Source organism: Polyergus mexicanus, unplaced genomic scaffold (assembly GCF_030449975.1).
Source record: "Polyergus mexicanus isolate NDT 795.1 unplaced genomic scaffold, iyPolMexi1.0 SCAF_2, whole genome shotgun sequence".
NCBI classification, from domain to species: Eukaryota; Metazoa; Arthropoda; class Insecta; order Hymenoptera; family Formicidae; genus Polyergus; species Polyergus mexicanus.
The window spans coordinates 953,297-976,937 of NW_027223322.1; the positions used below are offsets into that span (position 1 = coordinate 953,297).

The 23,641-nt window shown below is 26.5% G+C and overlaps 5 protein-coding genes across 9 annotated transcripts in view; 2 read left to right on the forward strand and 3 right to left on the reverse strand.

Moving 5' to 3' along the window:
* LOC138941383 (putative leucine-rich repeat-containing protein DDB_G0290503) overlaps positions 1–376 on the forward strand; it is a 3,825-nt gene extending 3,449 nt beyond the window's left edge. Inside the window, exon 5 of the mRNA XM_070310986.1 lies at positions 335–376. Coding sequence (XP_070167087.1) covers positions 335–376 — 42 coding nt within the window. The remainder of the gene's footprint in view (positions 1–334) is intronic.
* Positions 70–8,136, reverse strand: Ide (Insulin degrading metalloproteinase). 3 transcript variants are annotated; one of them, XM_070313136.1, is made up of 14 exons: positions 8,005–8,136; positions 6,813–7,012; positions 6,111–6,611; positions 5,443–5,645; positions 4,677–4,925; positions 3,767–4,159; positions 3,354–3,463; positions 3,141–3,285; positions 2,876–2,986; positions 2,681–2,801; positions 2,151–2,357; positions 1,452–1,744; positions 1,087–1,296; positions 70–985 (listed from the first exon to the last, which is right to left on the reverse strand). In XM_070313136.1, exons 1-14 carry the CDS (start codon positions 8,070–8,072, stop codon positions 731–733), a joined length of 3,066 nt encoding a protein of 1,021 aa, XP_070169237.1. In that variant the 5' UTR covers positions 8,073–8,136; the 3' UTR covers positions 70–730. The 3 variants fall into 3 exon arrangements, with proteins under 3 accessions (XP_070169237.1, XP_070169245.1, XP_070169253.1); XM_070313144.1 differs by lacking the exon at positions 8,005–8,136 and adding an exon at positions 7,419–7,658; XM_070313152.1 differs by lacking the exon at positions 8,005–8,136 and adding an exon at positions 7,671–7,939 and having other exon boundaries at positions 71–985.
* A 914-nt stretch (positions 8,137–9,050) lies between these two features.
* The window catches only part of Spri (Src homology 2 domain-containing protein sprint), a 140,034-nt gene continuing 125,443 nt past the window's right edge, over positions 9,051–23,641 (forward strand). The window contains exon 1 of one of the 3 annotated variants that reach the window (XM_070313224.1): positions 9,051–9,199. The gene's annotated coding sequence lies outside the window, so the exon portion shown is untranslated. The remainder of the gene's footprint in view (positions 9,200–23,641) is intronic. The other 2 variants (XM_070313210.1, XM_070313218.1) reach the window with 2 other exon arrangements.
* LOC138941288 (pheromone-binding protein Gp-9-like) lies at positions 15,817–18,708 on the reverse strand. The gene is made up of 5 exons (XM_070310828.1): positions 18,342–18,708; positions 17,925–18,027; positions 17,412–17,527; positions 16,798–16,918; positions 15,817–16,502 (listed from the first exon to the last, which is right to left on the reverse strand). Exons 1-5 carry the CDS (start codon positions 18,396–18,398, stop codon positions 16,411–16,413), a joined length of 489 nt encoding a protein of 162 aa, XP_070166929.1. The 5' UTR covers positions 18,399–18,708; the 3' UTR covers positions 15,817–16,410.
* Positions 19,883–22,505, reverse strand: LOC138942712 (pheromone-binding protein Gp-9-like). The gene is made up of 5 exons (XM_070313163.1): positions 22,284–22,505; positions 21,925–22,027; positions 21,061–21,176; positions 20,394–20,508; positions 19,883–20,071 (listed from the first exon to the last, which is right to left on the reverse strand). The coding sequence occupies exons 1-5, from the start codon at positions 22,434–22,436 to the stop codon at positions 20,001–20,003; spliced, it is 558 nt and encodes a 185-aa protein (XP_070169264.1). The 5' UTR covers positions 22,437–22,505; the 3' UTR covers positions 19,883–20,000.

Below are 23,641 nucleotides of genomic sequence, written 5' to 3' on the forward strand. Positions count from 1 at the left end.
AAGCAGTGGTATCAACGCAGAGTACTCATATCAGCATTTTACAAGACTAATTAATAATTTTCGATGATAAATGTGTGATTTTCGATTTTTATTCTATGATCAAAAATCTCTGAATCTTTGAAAAATATTTTTCACAACAAAATTCAAGATCTATAATCAGGACACTTTAAAATTCTTTAGTTACCATTGCATCTAATAATTTCCAGAATTTGGATATTTTAGTTATATAGATTAAATGTATTATATAAAATAAATAAAGTAAAAAGAAGTCATACATATATTATTGAAGAGGAAAATTATTTTTAATGTTTATTTTTTTTTATTTTGTCTTTAGATATTCAAAATGATAATTCGCAATCATCAAAAACAATTATGATTGGTATATTAAATTTTGTGGCGCAGGAAAATTTTCGATCATGTTTTCATTACATGAATTTAATCTACAAATCTCAATAATATTATTAAAATTGAACAATGAATAATTGCCAATAATAAATTTACTTATATATATATATTTATCTTATGATTTATATATAATTATATGTATATATAAATTCAGCAAGCTAGAAAATATAAATATTATTATGCATCAATAATTGATTTATTAATTTTATTAAAATTTGCGTTGATTTGTTTCTCAATCAATTAAATAATCAATTAAAAGTATTATGCATTAAACAAATTCATTTATTTAATTTATATTAAAATTATTTTCTTATATATTATTTATTTATAATTTAGAAGAACGTACGCCCTTCCTGGGAAATTCCTTGAATGGTTTTGATAGAGGATATAGAGATTGACTAATTTTAAAGGATAAAATATCATCAATTTTCTTAACTTCCTGATTGGCTGGTATGTCGATAACTTTTTCAATTTTGTTATTTGAATCAGATATACTTTCTTCGATTGATGATTCACCATCCGTTACCGTAGATATCACGTGTACTGACAATTTATGTCGTACTTCACTATATATAATTTTCTAAAAAGTTATGAAACATATTATCAATTTTTTAATTCTTCAAATTCTCTCCATATATTCTACATATAAAATGAGATAAAGTATAATATAAGATGTGGAACCTTATAAAAATTAAGTATTTGTTGCTGTGTTATAGTCTTCAAATAAGCTACTTCGATATTTGCTCGATCAAAGTTGTATTGTTGGTTTGAAATCTCGTTCCAGAATATAGCGCATAGAGAACTCAACATTTTTGGTTTCTCAAGACGTAATGTAGCCAAAGCTTTTTTATATTTCTCAAATTGCTCTTCTGGCATTGTAGATATGTGATCCTATAATATAATTATAATAATGTAATAATAATAATGTAAATAATATTTCAACAAAGACAAAATGTCTTCTATCAAGTTCATAAGAGAGAAATTCTGTAACATAATATACAATACATTATTATTATCTAACTTCATGCAAGTATTATTATACTCACGAGCATAGAATCCATAAATGAATCGATTCGATTTTCAACATATTGCGGATGTTTGTCACTTTGAACTATGACTCGCAAACCTTGCGCTCCATTCGTTCTACGCACACCGCTAAATACAATGTAGCCCAATTGTTCCTTAGTTCTTAAAATATTGAAGCAAGGTTCCGAAATAATTTGTGCTAGAAGCTCTAAGAGCATGTTGGACTTTGTTGATTGCAAACCAGTTTGATAGTATATCTCTGTACATGAACTTTTATGCAATTTATTTTCTGCTTCAAATACAAAATGGCAATCTATAATGAATATATATCATTACATAATATTAAAAGTGAATGGTATTGTATAAACAATATTATTAGCAGTTATTAACAATATTCTTTATTTCTGGAACAAAAATTGTATTATTATGATGATATTATTATGAATTGTATAAAATGATCTTGTAGAAATAAAATTGAATTTTTCTTTCTATTTTTCACATAGATTAAAATATAAATTAATGTTCTTTTTTATTTTTTTATTTTTTATCATATAATGATTTTTATTAATCAAGAACCATTAAAAAAGAAAACTAGTAAAATTGTTTATATTAACATATACTTTTAATAAATTAATATTTTCTCTTCTCCTTTTTCTGTCTTTAAGGATATTAATTTTCAAATTGTCATAAATGAGATTTAAATTATATTATATGCTTACCATCTTCTAGTCTAATTTCACGATACAATGTTAGTTGTCTATGCAATAATGGCGTTATATGACGCACTGAATTTGTCAGTTTGGATTCGATTAATCTAACTGTATCTGTAGCCTCTGTTATAGTCACATTACCATGTATCAAACATTCTACGTGCACTTTACTGAGAAGTTGTGGTACAAACTGTTGGAGTCTATCAACAGTTAGATCTGTGTAACATCAATATAAAGATTTTAATGATGTAAAAAGTTTGAAAATGTATTTTTCATACACATACATTACATGTATATACATATACACATATATATACACACATGTATATACATATACATATACATACATATATAATAGCTTAAATATTTAAATATATATTATTTGATCATTATAAAAATTTCAGAACTGAATATTTAATTATAAAACTGCTCTATACCGCAATAAGTTTTAACGACATTTTTGAGAAAAAAAAAAAAAAAAAAAGAATTGTTTCTTATAATAACATTTTATGAGTTTTCTCTCTTTTATACAAACTTACAAGCAGTTGCTTCCAATAATTCATCCTTGACCCAGACTTGTTCTGCTAATAAAACTGCGAGATAATAGACTGCATGTTGATATGGTTGTTCAGCCACAAAATTTTTCAAGTTCCTGATATACTGTAAGCCATTCTACATAAATACACTGCAGCTTAATTTTAAAGACAATACAATACAAATCTTATTATACATACACTTTCCTTTAGAATTTTGAATCTTTTTGAATCAATCTTAAAGTTTATCATTCTGTCCATGATTTTTTCTAACAATATGCGTTGCTTATCATCATAACCACCTATAGCAAGCTAAAATATAATTGATTTTTTACTTTGAGTACGAATAATTTCCAATGATTTATAGACGAGATTCGATAGATATAATAATATCTGTGCAGACACAGAATAAGGATTATACAATATTTTACAATAATACTACTATTATTATTATAAATTTACTCACTGTTATTCCGTATTTGCTATTACTAAGTTCCCATTGTAAACCAGCTAAATCCGCAGCATATGCATATTCATTGAGAGAGTCACGAAATAACTGGACGAACATATTACTTAAATTGCAACTAATAGGATCCAAATATGCAAGTGGACTACAAAATGAAAAAAAAAAGAGGTCATCACATTATGTACAATTATACATTTGATAACTATCACATACCTAACAAAATCGAAGATCATCCTAGCTCTTGGTACAAGAAATTCATCATCTTTTTTATACCAAAGTCTTATAAACGGCGTATCCTCTATAATTGTAGGAAATTTTTCTACCTAGAAAATTTAGCAGCTAAATGCATATAATGACATACAAATATAAGATCTGATCAAATTAATTCATAAGCACTAGTTCATATCCTTATAATGTTAATATGGAATGTATATTCAGTATTTCAATTATTATATTGAATGTCGAAATCTATGTATATATATAAAAGAGAGACTGCTTTAATTAATTCTCTTACATTGAATTTTATAACAAATTTTACGAAAATAGAGTTTATGAATTTCATGAAAATTTTACATTAAATCACCAAAATGTTTAACAATTAATATTACAAAAGTGATTTTAATTACGTTAGCTTCATGCGGCTTGATATCAAACTTAGTCGCTATAAATTCGTTCTTGGGGGGTAATTGTAAATCCGCATTATCGTTAACGTTCTCCCACATGCTAATTATGTCCATTGGTATCTTCTCTTTTTTGTATTTAGTGCCATACCAGCTTTCGGTCTCATTAGCTATATTTTCATACACTTTCCCGACTATGTGAAGTCTGATATTTTGCGGCGTCAAGTACTCCATTATTTGATTGATAATGTCTGGTTGCCATTCGGGAAAAATACGTTCTGCGCACAAAACTTCATCCATAGGATATTCCTGCAGCGCTTGTACTATAGAATTCACATAATTACGAGGTGAAGACTTTTCCTTAAAACGAAAATTCATATTCGCGATATCTCTATATTCCTGCAAATATAAAATCATGTTACTCTGATATTTAATATTAAAATATAATGTGTGGAACTAAAATATAGGATGTCCGGTACAATCGGCAAGCGAGAATATGTATGATTTTTCGTAAGAAAAACAAAATATTATAAAGTGTTGATTTTATGAAAAACATATCTGAAAATAATTTGTTAAAAAAAAGAATAGATATCATAATCATGATAAGCATGTTTTTGGGAACAATGGTTATCAAGATTTTAAAGTTTTCTTTTTAGATGGAACTGTAATTTTTCCATATGAATCGATTTTTTGTATAAAGTGTTAATATTTATTTTCATATAATTGTTATATGCATTAATTATAAACGTATAAAAAAACTGTGTTTTCATTAATAAAACATTTTTTGAGAAATTATGTAACCAATTGAAAAAATTGATTCTATATCATTCCTTTTATGAATAATTCTTTGCAGATTGTATTACGATTTGGCAGGCACTTGCTACTTAGATTATGTGTATTTCATTTCATTAATTACATTGTAGATCCATTCAATTGGGCCCTTTTTCTTAAGCATGCTGATATACTGAAACATCAGTGTAACAATATCGTCGACATGCTTAACTCCTTCCTCGGTTAGATCGACAACAACACTGAAAAAATTGAAGCCTCTGGCGCCTGATCGTTTTCCAGATACCAAGGAGTTGCACCAACCTTTGGCCTTCAAAGCTGATAATAATGAGTTTTCTCCTTCATGTCCAAGCAGATGAGAAATATAATGTGCAGGCTATATTGACAAGAATGAATAATAAGATATAAATATCAAAAATATATTGCATATTGCATATATAAAATTATATGCATGTGTAACATCAATAATTATTAAGAATTTTGTAAGTATTCCATAACTTGCAACCATAAATATGATAGATTCTGAAACAGAATTTATTAAGTCAATTTCCTTTTAATGGAAATTTTGAAATAAATAATTTATCATTACTATCTATTTATCACCACACACATGTTATATTATATTTTTAACTAATCTTCAAATTAAAATTTCGTCAAATATAAAGTCTACTTAAAAGAAATTAAACAATATAATTCTTCTTCTTTAATCACTTATAGCTCAGAAAAACTGCAGAAATTTCAATATTTTTATATTTAAAAAATAAATTTTAAATTCATTTGGGAATTTACCATGAAAATTAAGGCTCCAAGTTATAAGAGACATAATTTATATATATATATATTTATATAATGTTAAAGATTATATATATAATACCAAAAAAAAGTTATATTACCGCGGACCGATAATATTGTTGCAAGTCAGGCAAAGGAAATGTAATGTCTAGGTTCCTCATATCTTTTATTGGAACAATGTACCACTTAGTGCGAAAATGTTCATCCTTAAATGGATGTTCAGGCCATACTGGAACTTCAACTTCTTTGTTTTGCACCTCACAAAAGAGATCTACTACCATGTTTTCAAGATCATCTAAGCTCTCTAAACATAAAATTTGTTAACATGTTAGAAACGTTACAAATAACGAAAATTAATGGATCTGAACCAGAAAAAAATCCAGTTTTAATCAAAGAAATCGACACAAAAATTCTATATTGTTAGATATATTTATCACAAATATTTGCACTTATTGGCTTGTATTAATCTGCTTATCTCGAATTGAATTTAAAAAAAAAGTCAATTTCATTTTTATTTAGTTAAAAATATCAAAATTTACATATAATCTCATTAAAAGAAAAATTTTTAAATGGGGAGAGAAGAATGTAACAATACATAAATAATTAATGAAATAAATGAAAATTAAATGCGAAAGAAAATTATCAATAGATTTATGATGAACATTTCACATTTACCATACCAAAACTCAAATTTTCAAACGTATAAAACAATGTGAAATATTGAAATATTTTAATACTGAATAAACTCATATATAAATTATTGCCTTACCTTTGCCAAGAATGCACAGTGACATAATATTTGCAGAATAATACTTATCATGAAAGTCAAGTAGTCTATCTCTAATATTGATGCCTTTTTGCTTCGGTATTATGTCTAATGTCTCTTTATTGCCTGTGCCGAATTTTGAAAACGGGTGATCAGAACTTGCAGATGATTTGTCCAATTGATCAAATCGCCAATTATCATTTGCCAAATTTTTCTCGTGTTCCGAATTTATGGCGTTCAGCTCCAATTCAGTAAAAGTCTCTGTGAAAAGAGGCGTTAAGAAAAATTGGGCGAAACGGTTTAATGCCCTTCTTAATTTTTTCGGAGTTACATCAAAGTAATAGGTGGTGTGATCTAAATGTGTCGCCGCATTACTCGCGCCACCATTCTGCGACAAATACATGTTGTAATCATTATGCTGAGGATATTTCTCTGTTCCCAAAAATAACATATGTTCGCAAAAGTGTGCTAATCCAGGCAGATCATCTGGATCGCACATGTAGCCTGTAACATAAAGTGAACAAATAGATTTTATTATCAAGGATAAACTTTTACATTGGTCTGAAATATTTAAATATCAACATATTTTTATCAATCTACTTAATATTTCTAAATATATATATATATATATATATATATATATATATATATACAGAATAATTTATAAAAAATTTCTTTAATTGTAAATAATATGATTAAAATTACCTATATTAACATCTAGTGCAACAGCGCTCTTATCAGTTGTTGAATCGCTTATTAAAAGCACTTTCATTTTATTAGCAAGTTCTAAGCCTCTGTACGATCTATCATCATTTTGTGATTTTATTATGTCATCGTATCGCTTTTCTACACGTTTGTGGGTTGACATACTGATCATTACAGTTTTGGATTCCGGAATTTTACTTCTGTAAATGCATCATGAAAGAAATATAAAAATTTTAAAACTAGAATTTATGAAAACTGCTATTTACAAAAACTGTGTCATTATTAAATATTAATTTCTATTTAATAGTTGATAGTTTCAATTAAACCCAGACATACATGTTGACATTGAATATTTAAAACTGTATATTGAGGTCAGTTTTGTGCAAATGATCTTTTTCTTTCCCTTGTAACAGGACAAAACGTATGATTTTATTACATTTTATATAAGGAAGTCAAAAATGAAAAGTAAAATTCTTGGCAAATTTTGCAAATGATGTGAAAAAAAAAAAGATATTAAAGATATTATACATAACCCCAGTGTACAGTTTATGTTATCGCTTTGGATAGTGTATAATTGCAATGGATCAGTAATTAACTAATTCTTACTTGCAGTTACAACTCTCCGTAAGCGAGATCTTGTCATTTTGATAAAACGACGTCATCGTGAAATAACAAGGACGAAATTTCGCGCAGAATATAATACCCAACCGAATTTATACTAATTTTTTTTTTTCACTATCACCAACAAAATTTGACTGACTTTTGCAAACGTAGTTGCTTTACAATATTACTTAAGCAATATATTTTCTCGCACGCAAGTTAGCTTGGAAAAATAAATAGTAAAAAAAATTGGCTTACACAAGACAAATCCTCGGTAACAAAAAGAAATAGAAAAAAACGTGACTGAGAAGAATGCCCTTGAGGTTAGATTCCAGCGAATGCGATTTACAGAGTTTAAAACGAGAAATATCGTGATAATCTCTGATATTATCGTGAAAGTGTCCGCTGAAGAAGTCGTAACGAGAAAAAAATCAATCACACAGTTTATCGATCGATGCGCACTCCGAGTAATGATATTGCGGTTGTCAGATATGGTAAGCGTTCATAGATCGTGTCGTGCATGCAGGTGTACGCAAAAGGTGACAATGACGAGCCGCGTCTGAAATGTGTACACACACACATATACGCATACCTGAAAAGTAGAAAAGATTGCGTGGATACGAATAGAATGCGAGATTTTAATGCGTGCGTGGCAAACATTTGTGGTAAATTTTTGCAAAATTGAATCACCGGAAGAGGAAGAAAAAGAACCAACTATACGCATACAGTATACGGTTGGTTGGTTATACCAGGTTATATACGCGAGTAACACGCCTTGAAGTTAGCTAAGATCCCAGAGATTTGAATTTCGCAATAGTCTGGCGCCAAAAATTTTCTGTCAACTGACATTCTTTCAATGATGAACGATCTATGTCATATGTCATATTATATATGTTAGAAATAAAGATAATATTGCGAGAGAGCGCGGTTGGTGAAATATATAATTAATTAGTTTTAATTACGAAGATTATTTTGCGCGCGATTTTTCTGATATTATAAAAAAAAAAAAAAAAAATTACTAGTGTGTATATATATATATTATGCATAAACTTCAATATTTTATTATAACACTAATAGATCGATAATCTACGATTTATCGAAGATATTTTATTTGTTTTGTATCGTTTATGTTTTTTATTATAAAATTTAGTATAAAATCTAATTTGTTGAATCTTTTGTTGATTTTTTATGACATCGTAAAATTTGAAAATTGTGTTTAATATAAACTGAACATGTTCGATAAGCCATATTTCATAAATTACTAAATGTTGACATAGATAACGTGTTAAACATAATTTATATTATTTACGCGTAGACATAGGCTATTATAGTTTATGGTTTATGGGTATATACCATAATGTCCAATCCTAGTATCTTTTTCTTGTTTTCGCAATAGGTAATTAATTTTCCATAGTTTCTCATCGCTATTGTAGTACACGTAGTTCCGTGCAAATGACGCGAGATGGCACGTCAAACGCGATTCTTGCGAGACGTTTGCTATGACGAATTTTAATGGGCCTCCTCAGTCTATGGTGATCGCGCAACAGGTGTTATGGTATTATCATGGTTTCCTTTTCTTTTTTTGGTATACATTTCGGTGATGATAAGTAGCCGCGTCTATTGATAGTGCTGTGTGCGTGTGTTGCGTTCCGTGTACTTTGGACATATCTCGGAGTCTCGAGGGTGAAATAGCAGCTTATTGTTAGACACGTGGGCACTTCGTTGTGAAGATTTTTCTTTCGGGTCTCTTCGCGGGAGAAAGTGCCGTGATTACGCACCGCGCAGAGGTGAGTGCATTATAATTTTTTTAAAGAGCGCGCCAAATCAAACGGCGGATTTAAAATAATGAATCGTGATCTGATTGAAATTGAAACCGATGAAAGAGTCTAGTCTTTAAAGATTTTTAAATATATATTAAGCATAAGATTTATATATATTACGCGATTGAAATCTCTCTTACATTACGCAGAAAAGTTCGAGATTTAAAATTAGAATCGGAAGAAATTCGCTACAATCTAACATAGTTACATATAATAATTATTTTAATAATTATTATTTAATTTATCGCAAATTTCTGAGAAACAAGTCTCGTTTTCGATATGTTTTACTATATATTTTTAATGTTATATATATATATATATATAATAAAGTGCACATAATTGTACTTTATTTGAAATTAATTAGTCGTAGAACGATGAACAATCGAAACGTTTTGGCTTCCATAAAAAGACCGATCCTTCTTTTGTAACATTCATCTTTCGTGATACGTAAAGTTTCTGAGAAATGTATCACTTGTCGCGGCAACATATATAACTTTCTCGAATGCATTTTTATGTATTAATATATATGTTTTTCTAATAATCCAATTAAATCTATATACCCCCCGATGTTGTTAAAATATATATATATATATATATATATATATATATATATATATATATATTATATTAACATTAACATATACATATATTAATATATATTATATATATGTATATATATTAAAATAATTTATAAAAATAACATATAATTATAATAATAATATTACTTAATAAATGCAGACGCACGTATTTAATAAGGCCTAGATAATGAATGCATAATTGATGATGATGTTTTTTTAATAATATACAATAGCATGCATAAATAATATACATAATTCACTCTGCTTGACGATCGATCGATCGATCGATCGATCACAGCTTGGCATTATAATAGAACACATTTACTTTTCACTCGTATTTAATATACAAGAAGATTATTATATTTATTATGCATTATGGTTATTCATGAAAAATTGAATTGTGAAAGATTACATTTGCGTATTATCAATGATCGAATAAATTTTAAATAATTAACAGTATCGATATAGATTCAGATTGCAAAAGTGAATGTTTCGGCGACTCCATATTTGCAAAGAACCCGTTTCTGTTCGCGTGGGTATTGTGAAAACATCGAACCTACCTACGCGTAAGTCGTACACATTTGGCGTTTGTCCCGCTAGAAGACGTCGACATCATCCTACACGTGATGAAAGAAAAAGAATAGACAGTGAGATAACAGCCTGTGACAATTATGATTTTAACATATACAATATGTTAATTCAAGTATATAGATTTATATTAATAAGATTGAATTTTTTTGACAAAAAAAATTCTTCTGTAATAATGAAGAAAAAAAAATCTTTTATAATAATTAAATGTTTAATACAAAAAATTTTATTCGTTATTAAAATTCTTAACTGCAATTTAAATATTACAACAAGCTAGAGAAATGAAAGAATATAGAAATATGACAGAAGCTTATATAGACAGATCTAATTGGAAAAATAATAATTGTTATAAAATATACGGAATATATTTTGTTATTATTTTTAACTTTTATATACATATATTGCCGCCGCTCTATATTCTCCCTGTTTCACACACACACACATATATATATATATACAATTTTATTTAAGTAAAATTAGTCACTGGAATATTTTTAATTTAGATACTTTGATAATTTATTTAATTATATATTTATATCACAATATTATTATGGACATCAAAATGAATAAATTCCTGATACATAATTTTGTTTCCACCGAATTTGTGTCAATGAAAGGAAAATCAATACCGGTAGACATTCACACCTGAGTAAGACAAATGTAATCTATGATTTATCCGAGTCGTTGACACTGTTAGCTATGTAAATATTTCGTTATTATCAGTCGCGTAACGCAAGATAAGACAATGCGTTGACATTATAAAGACATTATTGTATTGTTTCAAAATGAAATCAGGTATGTTTATATAATAATCGAGTAATGTAAATATTACTCTTTTATATGTATATGTGAAAAATAGTAAATGAATATTATTAATTAATTTATTTATTAATAATTTGAAGAAAAAATATATTCATTATATTACAGATAATTATCATAACAGAAAAATATTCAATATACATTTTGGGTATAATTTTAATCTTTATTTAATATTAATTATATTTAATTATAATATTTATTATTTCATAAATTATTTTTTGATGTTTCTTGCGAAAATATTACACCACTATTTTTACAAAATCAAAATGATCGGTGAGCCATGATAATAATTACTTTTTTTTTTTTTTTTAGAAGAAGAATCCAATTAAAATAGATTAGATTAGATAAACTTACGGGGATATATAACAATATTGGATTTTCTGTCAATAAAAAATACTCGATATTGTGCGATGCAATTTTTGAGAGCGCAACTATTTCTCGAATGTTCTCTTTTCTTTTCGGCAATTTCGCAAACTTAATTTGTGCACAGACATATATATTAATTCGCGCAGCATTAAAACGTTCAATTCGCGCGCAAAAACGACTTCGTTAACGAAACGTGTAAAAATGTGGGGTTTGTAATAGCGAGGTATCGTAAACCGATAAAGCGTGGTAATAAAAGTAAATGGGGGTCGGATGGTGTCATACAGCGGCTTAGAACACTTTGCTGAAAAATTAGTTTCATACAAAACTTATATTTCAAAAAATAATATTCTGAAACTTTTCAACTAATACAAAAATAAAATGAAAAAATATAAAGATATAAGATTAAATATAATATCAAAAATATTCTATACGCTCTCAAACACGTGTACACATTTTCTTATATATATGTATTATAATTCTAATCTTTTGTAAAATTATTTATATATATATATATATATATATATATAATAATGATTTTTATACATATATTTAAAAATCTTTTTTATTTTGTATAAAACATGTAAATTTGCGATTATATTTCTTATTGTGATATATATGATTATATAAACAGTAGAAGAGAAATATTTTAGTTCAACAGAACAGATGTAAAAATAATTTTATTTTTTAATATGCAAAAATAAATGAATGTAATATTATGTATATATGTTTACGGTATTGCGGTAGCAATGTTTAGTTTATTTTGGGGGAGAACGAAAGATAATATTGTTTAATCGACGATGAGACACAATTTATTGCATTTATGGCGAGAAAAATGAGTCTTAAATCTTTTTTCTTATACGTTACCGGAAATGAGGAATAGGGAAGGAAGATAATTCGTAAATGCGCAACACATCGAGGAGAGAGTTATCAACGGAAACGTACGGCGATAATGGCGATATGCATGCGCTGCATTCGAGTGTTCTTTTCTTTTGTTTGTCATCCCATAAAGTATAAGATAATAATAATATTAAGGACAAACTTTCTTATAATATTCTAATAATTCTAATATTCTAATATTCTAATATTTTAATAATTCTAATATTCCGCTATATCTTAATATTCTAATATTTTTATATTTTAGAGTGCAGGTTGAAAAGTATTCGGTCATTTTTAATTTTTCTCACTTGCCTCAGACTTATTTTAGCTTCAAAAATATTTTTGAGATAGTATCTAATATTAAAAATTTTTTTATTTTAAATTCGTCACTTTTTAACAACTCTATATAGCTTCATTATTCTTTTATTATATATTAGAATTTAATTTTAGAATATTTATGTTATATACAGTGCCAGAATTTATAACTATACGGATAAGAAGATAAGGAAAAAGTTTTATTTATGAAAATTATTTAATTACAGACAGCAGTTTCTCTTTTTGTCTAACAATGTGTTCTTTCGATACGAAGTGTACGCCTATGGTGGTCCATGCGTTTAAAATCGATCTAAAGAGGCACAGACAGGGCATAGACCTCCCTATAGTAGCTTCACCATAACTTTTTCATATATATGTTTCTACACTTTATCCAATTAAACAAAATTGTATTGAGAGTAATGAATAATTTATAATTATATCAAACATTATTTTATAATATAACCAATAGTATTAATAGAATTGATATCTTATTTTATTTTTTTAAATAAATATTTTATTATTTTTATATGTAGAGGGCGAAACGTAATGAGGAAATATAATGCAATAAAAAAGAAGATGCAAAAATAAATGGAAATGTATAATAAAATTTTATCATACAAAGCTTTATCTTTTTCAGTAAAATTAATTTTAAAAATTGGAAAATTGAGAACATATTTATATTTTCTAATGATATTGTGTTATATATCGTCAAGTTTCTCCCACCAACAATATAAATATGAAAAAATAATATTTTCTATTTAGGACAATTTAAAATAATTAAAGATACACTGAAAAAAAAATATATACAGCATAGATAATTTTTTTTTTTTTTTTTAATAAAGAGAATGTACTTTTTATATATATATTTTATATATTTTTTAATAGTTTTAATGGCTGAAATAACTTCGATAATATATAACATGAGATCGCTAGAGAATATTTAAGCTTAAAAAAGCATAATAATTAATTTTTTAAGTTTCCCCCCCCCAAAAAAAAGGTGTATTTCAAGTATGTATAAAATCCATTAACGATAAGTATTTGCCACGATGCGGATCCATAAATACGCGTTGGCTGCGTTCTGTCGAAATTTTCGCGTGATGGCGAGTTGTGACGAGGATGTTAACCATGCTCTCCTCTTCTTAATTTTGTGATAGGTCGTAATGGACGCGCCCGGCAAATTATTATGGGGAGAACTTTGCGTCATGTTGTCGTCGCGAGAGAGTTTTCAAGATAATCCTATAATCCTAAAGTTGAGAGAGTTTATAGTATCTTTATTAGGTACCACGCTGTATTGAAGTATGTATATGTATCTATCTATCTGTTTATGTATGTATATATGCAATTTTACAAGATTTTTTCTTTGTAAGAAAAGATGTTTTTCTTTAAAATTATAAAATATATTCTATAAATGAAAGTGTGAAAAAAAGTTTATTAATCAAAACATAACAATAATATGAGACCTGAAATGTATATAAAGAGAATTAATGATTATATATAATATTTAATTGTGTTTATCAAAAATGATATGTACACATAACAATAATTATGTAAGTAATGTTAAGATTAATTTCAATATCAATTTCATGTCTAACAATATTTATAAAATATGGACTTAAATGAAATTATTGTTTCACTGCAATGATATTAGCTACACACACGTAAACATATACATAGTGATATACTATTTACTATAAATGCACTTGTGTATGTCCTACCAGCATATTGCACATTCTACAATCATGTGGAGTAATTCGGGTCACCATATATATATATATATATATATTCGAATTGCGACGGTAGGAATTTCGATGCAATTTTCGTGGCTGTTTTCGTTCGCAACTTCGTGCATTCCTTTTAATGCGCATGTTCTGTGAAAATGTTTGCAATTAAGAATTCGAAATTTTGATAGAGCGTAACATAAGTTACATTAATGTTATCGAATCTTATCAATTTTTATCGAATATTGATTCTCACACAAATATTTTCTAAATATGCGAGAAAACATAATTTGATTTATATGTATGCGCAAACGAGAAATAAATATTAAAAATTTAATACTAAGAATTTTCAGTAACAAAAATACAATGAGAGTTCTTCATATCCATGTAAAGGAAAATACAATATTTTCGCATATATATATATATATATACTGAAATTCATTCTTTTTTTATGCGAACGAGTTTCGAATCTTATCTGAATATCTGATATATGGCAGCGCATATATATAACAATTTTAATATTAAAACATGTTATTTTATAATAAAAGAATCTAATTTTATAATCTTTATTTTTAATTGGCGCATTTTTTCACACATCATTACTTTTGTAGAAAAGATAATTTTAAGCAATAATGTATACATTGAAGCAACACGCTTCTTTGTACAATTATTTTTTAAAGAATACAAGATACGTGAATAAATAATACACAAATATATGTGTGGAGCTTCTATTGTATTTGAATTATAGATAAAATTTATTCATGAATCGTATAAACGGTTTAAAGCGATCGTAACGGGATATTCCGTTGCAATAACCTTGGGTGATTATTCACCACTTTAGATTTGAATATGCGTGCGCATTGACTGCGGGAGATCATAGGCGAAGCATGCGGGATCGCGTCCTCTCGTTCGGCCATAACTTAGAATGTTCATGGATCGGAATCCTAGCGATGCTAATTTCAACGCGGAATTTGCGCGGCATTCCCCTTTCCGGTCATCGTCTGGAAGGTGGTCCACCGCGAATTATATTAACGTTGCCGCGGTCTCGGCAACCCTCTCGTCCTCGTTAACCGTTGTTAAATAACGATTTCTCGGTTCTCGAAACCCTCAGTAATTCGCGATTTGCTTATTTGAGAAATAATTTTACATAGATATAGTAATTTATTTTTTAAATATAATTATTCTTTTTGTCTGAGTTTTATATAAAATATTATTAAACGTAATAAAATTATTTAAATTTATATTTCTATGTCTGCAAATTGTTATATTTCTGCGCTCTTGTATAAATATCTTTTAATCGGAATTTTAATTCCTTGTTTCTTTCTTATATACTCTGTTTAGTATTTTCTAATTTTATATTTTATAATGTAATTCTATACATATATATTCTTTATATATTGTATGTATTAAGATTATTTCTCTATGTGTACGATAAAATAAGCAATCTAGATTGGTTTTTGTAATTTCATTTGCGTCATGAAACTCTGACCCGCAGAGACCAATAATTGTGCAGTATTTGCAAATATTTCCATCTAATGTTTTACGTAGCGTCTCCTTCTTACCCTCGATTAGAATAATTGTCGTACTTTCGAGTTACTGCCATGACTTAGCAGTTGTAGGATAAACTCGCTATATATAATCTTCTGGACAATAGACGAATAATAATAACGAATAGTTGTGACATTTTTTATAATGTAATAGAAAAATTTATTTTATTCTACTTTTTATTCTACTTTTTATTTTAATATATCGATTTTGCTTTGGTGAAAAGTTATTTCTCAATAATTGATGAAATGTTGTACGAAGACAATGATTGCGTTTTTGCAAAGAAAAGTTCGATTATAAAGAATATATATTGCTTGTATATCAAATTCTTGATTTCCAACTCTTTAATATACAATAATATTAAAATTTTATCTTATTGCCTTTCTCCCATTAAGCGTTTTGTTTCCGCTGTTAGGCATAGAATGAATTTGAGAGTTACTTCGCATTCTTCAGATTTGCTTTTAACTGAAACAACAAATACGTATACGAAGGTGATTATTACGATAAAGTAAATAGCATTTTAACAATAAGATAACAAATTATTGCAGTTACAAAATTAAAAACTCATATTATATAAACTATAGCAATTAATATTTAATCGATAACACAACTGCAATTATTATTATAAATTTAAATTCTTAATCACTTTTACGTTATACATAAAATAGTTTAAGGAATTTTATTTATTAACATATATATATATATATATATATATATACATAATTAATTTTATAATATATCTTATAACTAATTTGCTTACCTCGATCAATACATGTGTCCAATATTCTGTTCCGTTCGGAAATGAACCTGTATTCTGCATGTGGCATATTGGAATTTAAGAATTCCTTAAGTTTCACCTCATTGATATAAGCATCCGATATCTGGAATTTAAGTATAATGAGAAAATAAACATAATAATAGATATATTAATATAACAAATAAATCTAAATATAAAAAGTAAATACTTTAATCTAATTATATAATATTGCATAAATTGAATAAAAATACGTAAATTATTTGACTTAAAAAACATGTAATTAGTAATGAGTAAATTAAATAATTAAAAATGCTTAAATTAATTGAACCGTGCAACACACACACACACACACACACACACACACACACACACACACACACACACACACACACACAAATAAACTCATAAATTAAATAAATTATAAATTTTGTTCTCACAAATTACTTTGCAAGAGATTCAAAAAGTAAATTATTTGATATGAATATACATATACACACACAACAACAACAATAACAAAATTAGTATTATATATTTTATACATTATATTATACTAATATTATATATTAATTTATATATTTAATATATTATTATTGATATTGTTCTTTTTTAAATCTTACCACTTTTTTTTTTTGTAACAAACAGGCAAATAAACAGCCAACCTTTAAAACTGATTTATTGATATCTATTGTTTCAATATCATCGTCTACTAATTGATCCAATCTCATCAAATCCTCTGGAAAATGCAAATTAAGTACAAACGGATTAATTGGCATTATTTTTTTACTTACTATTAGAATGATCTTTCGCACACGCTGCTAAAATTTAACAATTTTACTCCGGAATTCTCTATATAAGATGCCCATAAAAAATAATCGTGCTCGTTTTATTTTGCTTATAACTCTTTAATAAAGCATTTTCAGACATAGATTTATACGAATTTCTTCACCCCTACTCGATCTCATTAATATTAATATTAGTTATATTAATTTGATCCCGATCTTTACGGACACTTTATATAATGTAATATTATACATATGTAAGCTATTAATTTTAACAAATTGTAACTGCATTAGACAGGAAGAAATTCAAGTTAATTTTAGAACAATTTTTATTGTGCCGAATAAACTTACCGACTTTTACATATGTTTTATTTATGCAGATCTGTATGTCCGTTTTTGACATTGATAAAAATTGTGCCATTCTCTCTGTGACATCATCACTGAGCCCCGTTGCCTATAACAAATATAGAATAACAATTAACAAAAAGATTATATAAAAAGAAATTTAAATTTTTATTTAAAGAGAAATAAAAATTTATTTTTGATATCTTACAGAAGAATTAATAACTCTTTACTTATTAATATGTTCTGAATAATGTATTTATATTAGATTGATAAAAATGTCCGTGACAGCAATTTTTTCTCTTTCGAGAGAGAAGAAACTATTTACAATATTTTTTTATTTATATTAAGTTTTTACACTTTGTAATCTTAATTTTTTTATTGATGATATTAATTTAAGCGAAACTATATTTATACTTTGCTTACATTGAAAATAGGTACAAAGGCGATAAATAGATAAAAGACGAATATTACTGCCTTCATGGTTTCGTAATTTTTTTCTACACGTTTCTAGATGGTACACTTTGCGATGCCAATTCGCTCGTTCAACAATAAACTACCATCGATATCTCGATGTGTACGGTATTTATATGCTATACACGATGATAAAACTATTATGATTTCTACGTATTACCGAGGTTATCATGCCCGACACTTGCGTAGAATTGTAAGACATAATTTTTCTCAGTCATCGTACACTACGAATATTGGTGTGTTGTATTTATATTTCCGGGAAATTAATTTATTATAAGATTATTAAGTGAATAGGTGTAATAAAAGAGGTGTATTGACGTTTAAATCTGATTGATGTTTAATATATAGTTTCTGTATTTTCACGAAAAAAATTGAACTCTGTCAATATATAATGATTAGTGATTTTTGAAATGTGAAAAATAGTGCATTTCCTAAAATTTGCTTGCATATATTATTGTTTGTTTTGTTTAAAAAAAATATATTTCAAACGGAAAGATCCGCTCAAATGTGTTGCGTGTGTAAAAATATTACAAATATTTTATATAAAAACATAATACAGAAAGATTATATAAATTTTTGATAATAATTTAATGTAATTTTCTATTTGTGGTATAAATATTGTGCAAAGATTGAAATATCTTCATGTCTTTAATATTTTTATTGTGTGTATGATCTTACGTTGACTATCGACAGAATTAAAAAATTCTAAAATAATACCAAATATATATTTGTTATATTTGTTTATGTATTTGTTATACTAACTTTAATGTTTAGTTATGAGAAATACTAATAGAATTTTCCCGAAAGTATGTATGGTGGTGCTTGTTAATATATAATACTTATATGATCATATATATTTATTTATGTACAAATGCTTTTTAATGTTCTATTTATTACACTAAATTGTATATCTACATTTTAATGGAAATTTAATTCTAATATACCAAATCATGTTTATATTTTAATTTCATATTATTATTTTGATTTTAATTAATTTAAAAAATTTATATCGTAAGTTTGAATATTAATATCTTAAATTCTTGTGAAAAAATGTTTGAAAATTTATGAAGTTTTAAAATTACATAAAAAAATATAAAATAAAATCATATACAAGAATAAAAAATAAATATAAAGAGTAGGTAAATAGACAATAAAAACCAACGCGGCACGAAAAGCGCAAGAGAATATAATAAAATTATTAAAATATAAAACTAAAGAACGTGCAAAGAGAAGGGATCAGAACATTAATAATTTCATTATATTCTTTTGCGCTTTTGATACCGCGCTGGCTCTTATTGCTGTTACTCTTTATATTTATTATTTTTGTCAGAGGCTTTTGTAAATTATTTATGAATAAAATATATATTAAAGGAATAAAGTGTGAATGATTAAACTTTAAAAACTTATATACTTGATAATTCTGCTTTTATTGGCAGCAAGTATGTAGCAAGTAACAATGTTAGGATATTAAGAATTTAAAGTAAGACACAAAATATAATATAAATAAATTTTTATTAATATAAAGGGAACAACATATCTATAATAATTGAAATGCCAATGTACTCTAACATATCTGGGAATCTATTATTTGTTATTAGTAATCTTGTCATATTAGATGGAGTCTTTCCAGAGACACGTAAGAAGATCAAGGGACTTGTCGCACATGTCCGATTTTGTTTTGACTGAAACAATGACATAATAATTATTTTTACATGTTTTATATAGTTTTATATGTTTAGTTATCTCACACAAAGTTTGAAATATTGATCATTTAAGAATCAATCAAACTTTCTAAATAAAAAATTAAAAAATTGACAGAGTGATAACAATTGTTGTACAAATAGTAATAGAGAATGCATAATTTATATATAAATCTATAGAATTAGATATTTATAGACAGTTTTTCTTGGTATAACTTGCTCTAATTGCACACGAGACGTGATATGATTATTATCGAACACCTTGTATATAATATAGATGTATAGTAAATATATATATTCTTGCCTTGTTCAGTGCAACGGTCTACAGTCGCGTATATTTTTGCTTGAGTAGCCTGATTCAATTGAGCATGTGCCGATTTGCCATACAACTTGTTCTTTTGAATCACCGAGTCGACGATCTGGAAATAATTACAAAATTATGATATTTATAATTTTTGCACATTTTAGATAATATCTAAGATATCGAAAAAGTATAAATAGGATAGTAATGCCAGTTCTAATCCAAAAATGGTCGAGGTTTAATGTTTTTTTAATTGATAATCACATCGATAGTATACGCTTAATCAAAAGCTGAATATTTAAATGTGAGAGAATTTAATGTTTATAAATGCGGTTTAATAATAATATAATTTTAACTTTTAATAGTTGTTACTTTTCTAAGTTTTACATTAATTGATACGTGATGATTAAGTAATCAGCTATTTATATTCAGTAACAAATATTTTCAAAATCTGTTTTTTGCGATAAGGCAAAATTATTAACAAGAATAAATTAGTTAAAGTAAATTTATAATTTTTACATATTAAATTGGCAATATTTTTCATTAAAAATAAATTAAGAAACCAAAGAATGTATTGTACAATGCGACGAATGTATTAATAAAGTTTTGATGTAATTTTGGTGAAAAAAATGGGATTGTTTTTTATGCATAACAATTTAATTATACTTACTAAGCCTCGCTTTTCCAATATACATAATGTAAAACAGCCATTTTTCGTCGCCTTTTCCGCATTTTCTGGATTCTTATAAGAACCATCTTTTACTTCTGCATTCGTAATTAAATCAGCTAAAAAATAATTATTTGTTATTATTTATTGCAAAAAAATAATTATTTATTATTTTATAAACACACAGGATGTCTCAATGTCACTGCACCTGCTAATGGCAGAGATTCTTAAGATTATTTGAAGATGATTTTTTTTTAGCGAAAATGTCAAAGCAACAATAATTTCCAAGTTAAATCATTCAAAAAGAAGAAGAGTTTTTCGCAAACTAAATTTTATTTGAGAGGAAAGTTAAAATATATATATATATATGTGTGTTGAATGGAAATATCATGTCTTTATGCGAAAAGATATTTAAACACATATGTTATTTGAAAAATTTTGGTCATCTATATCACATCATGTTACTTCTGCACAGGAAGACTTAAATCTGTTTCCATTATCGACAAAGAAGTTTACATTTAAGAAAGTGTCGAACTGATGAAAGAAACAATGTTAGAAAAATTTCAGCAATAGGAATTAGTGTTCCTTTTATACAGAGAAAATTTTCTTCACGAATAATTATTATAACTTTGATTTGCATAAAAATTGTTATTTCTTCATAATTATTTAATAAATACAAAAACGAGCGATGGTTAAAACTTCAATTATTAAATTGTAGTCTAGATAACATATATCAAAGTCAAAATTTTTGTGGGAGGATATATTAATGACATATTAAAATAAGCAATTCTGCGCGCACTCACATCGATTTGAATACATGTTACATACGTGTGTATTTGTAAATTTAAAAAGATCAGGCGGCTTTACCTTCTACTAGATTTGCCCTGTCATAACATTGTTGCAAATCCGCGGCAGATAGGAATCCTCCATGTAAAGCTGCATCCGCAATAGTGTCTGCATAGGCAACCATCTGAAATCAGTATTGTTATGTAAACTAAAAAACAAAGCGTGTGTAATAAAAAAGCCTAGATACGATAGCTTTGAAAGCTATGTTATAATATAAACTTAATATTAAATTGTAATTAAAATAAATATATATAATAAATATATAATATATACATATTTTTTAATTGTAATAATATAAATATTTTATGATTATAAAAATTGTATAATGTAATTTAATTATGATATTAATATTTAATAATAATTCAATTGTGTCTACTTACGGCGATTGCCATCAGGGAAACAAATAGCGCGAAGAACTTCATGATCTTTATTTTACCGATAACACACTTTCGAGGCTGCGTCGTGAACTGACACTGATGCGCCAACACACCCCTATTTATGTACTTCATACAAGCGTTAAATGTGGTAATCATCGACCGCGATAAACCGTTATAGGAAATTTGCCATCAATATTATCTGTGTTATGTGTACAGAAAAGATGTAGGAAGAAAAATCTTATTTATTAGCGGTCTATGATTAAGAAAACTTACGCCGCATTTGCGTCACGTATCCTTTTATATCTCACGTATCGATCTAAAATATTATAATTTTAGAGACTGATTATGTAATGGCACACTAAAAATTCAAAATTTTTTACATCTTACCTGCAATTTAAAGGCACACCTTTTGTTGTAAGTGTATTCAGAATTTTGAATAATTTTGATACATTATATATATGAGCAATTTTCTTTCTATATTATTATTTTTAAATTATTCAATACTTTAAAATACCTTGAATATCTTAATATATTCAATGTTTGACCAAAATTTAATAATCGGCATTTTAAAAATATTCTAAAAAATTTTAAGTTTTTAGAAAGTATTAATGTTTGAAGAAAATATTTATCGTGAAAAGTTTGGATTTCTTAAATTTCTTAAATTTTTGAAATTTTTTTTTACATAAGATTTAAACTAACAAATATTGCGTCGAAAAAAGAATTGTGAAGCAACAATCGAGGAAAATTGTTATTTTCGAACGTAATCACTTCGGGGATTTCCCATGTTCTTAAATTGTATGAATAAGCGATCTTATTTACGTGAGTGCGCGATTAGTTCTATATTCTTACAACATTGCTTTTTAATCCGAACGATATTTGCAAAAATATAATATTGTTTTATGATATAAATTAAATTTTTAAAATGTGTTTTGTAATCTTTAAACTAAATTTAAATAAACCTCGTATGATACTAGTAATCACATTTATGTATAATCAGTTAATATGATTTTGCTTTTTTATTTTGCTGTTCTCAGCATATCATCTGACTCACGAGAGTTAAAAATCTAAACATGAAGATTACAGATACATTTTATGTCATAAGATAAATAGATTGAATATGAAATAGAATAAATCATCTATAATATGTATATATTCATATACATTCAAGAATCGTCAAAATTTTGTGTACCAAGTACATTACATATATATCTTATTTCTTTATTTTTTTAATTCATGTTTTAGATTTCAATAAATTAAAGAAATTTTTATTTTTTATTACTTTGTTTTTAAAGAGTGCCTTTTTAACTCAAAAAGTTATTCTGTCTTTTTTTTTTAAATTGCTGCATTTCGAAATAGATTTT

Excerpts from the sequence above, each read along its gene's own strand:
- LOC138942712 (XM_070313163.1), bottom strand. The coding sequence starts at position 22,436 with ATGATTACCACATTTAACGCTTGTATGAAGTACATAAATAGGGGTGTG. Across the intron at positions 22,028-22,283 it reads TTTCCCTGATGGCAATCGCC|ATGGTTGCCTATGCAGACAC; the intron begins GTAAGTAGACAC and ends TACTGATTTCAG. Across the intron at positions 20,072-20,393 it reads AGACCGTTGCACTGAACAAG|TCAAAACAAAATCGGACATG; the intron begins GCAAGAATATAT and ends TCATTGTTTCAG.
- Ide (XM_070313136.1), bottom strand. The coding sequence starts at position 8,072 with ATGTTTGCCACGCACGCATTAAAATCTCGCATTCTATTCGTATCCACG. Across the intron at positions 6,612-6,812 it reads TGCACTAGATGTTAATATAG|GCTACATGTGCGATCCAGAT; the intron begins GTAATTTTAATC and ends TTTATGTTACAG. Across the intron at positions 5,646-6,110 it reads ACTGTGCATTCTTGGCAAAG|AGAGCTTAGATGATCTTGAA; the intron begins GTAAGGCAATAA and ends TTTTATGTTTAG.
- LOC138941288 (XM_070310828.1), bottom strand. The coding sequence starts at position 18,398 with ATGAAGGCAGTAATATTCGTCTTTTATCTATTTATCGCCTTTGTACCT. Across the intron at positions 18,028-18,341 it reads CCTTTGTACCTATTTTCAAT|GCAACGGGGCTCAGTGATGA; the intron begins GTAAGCAAAGTA and ends TATTTGTTATAG. Across the intron at positions 16,503-16,797 it reads GGACACATGTATTGATCGAG|TTAAAAGCAAATCTGAAGAA; the intron begins GTAAGCAAATTA and ends TTGTTGTTTCAG.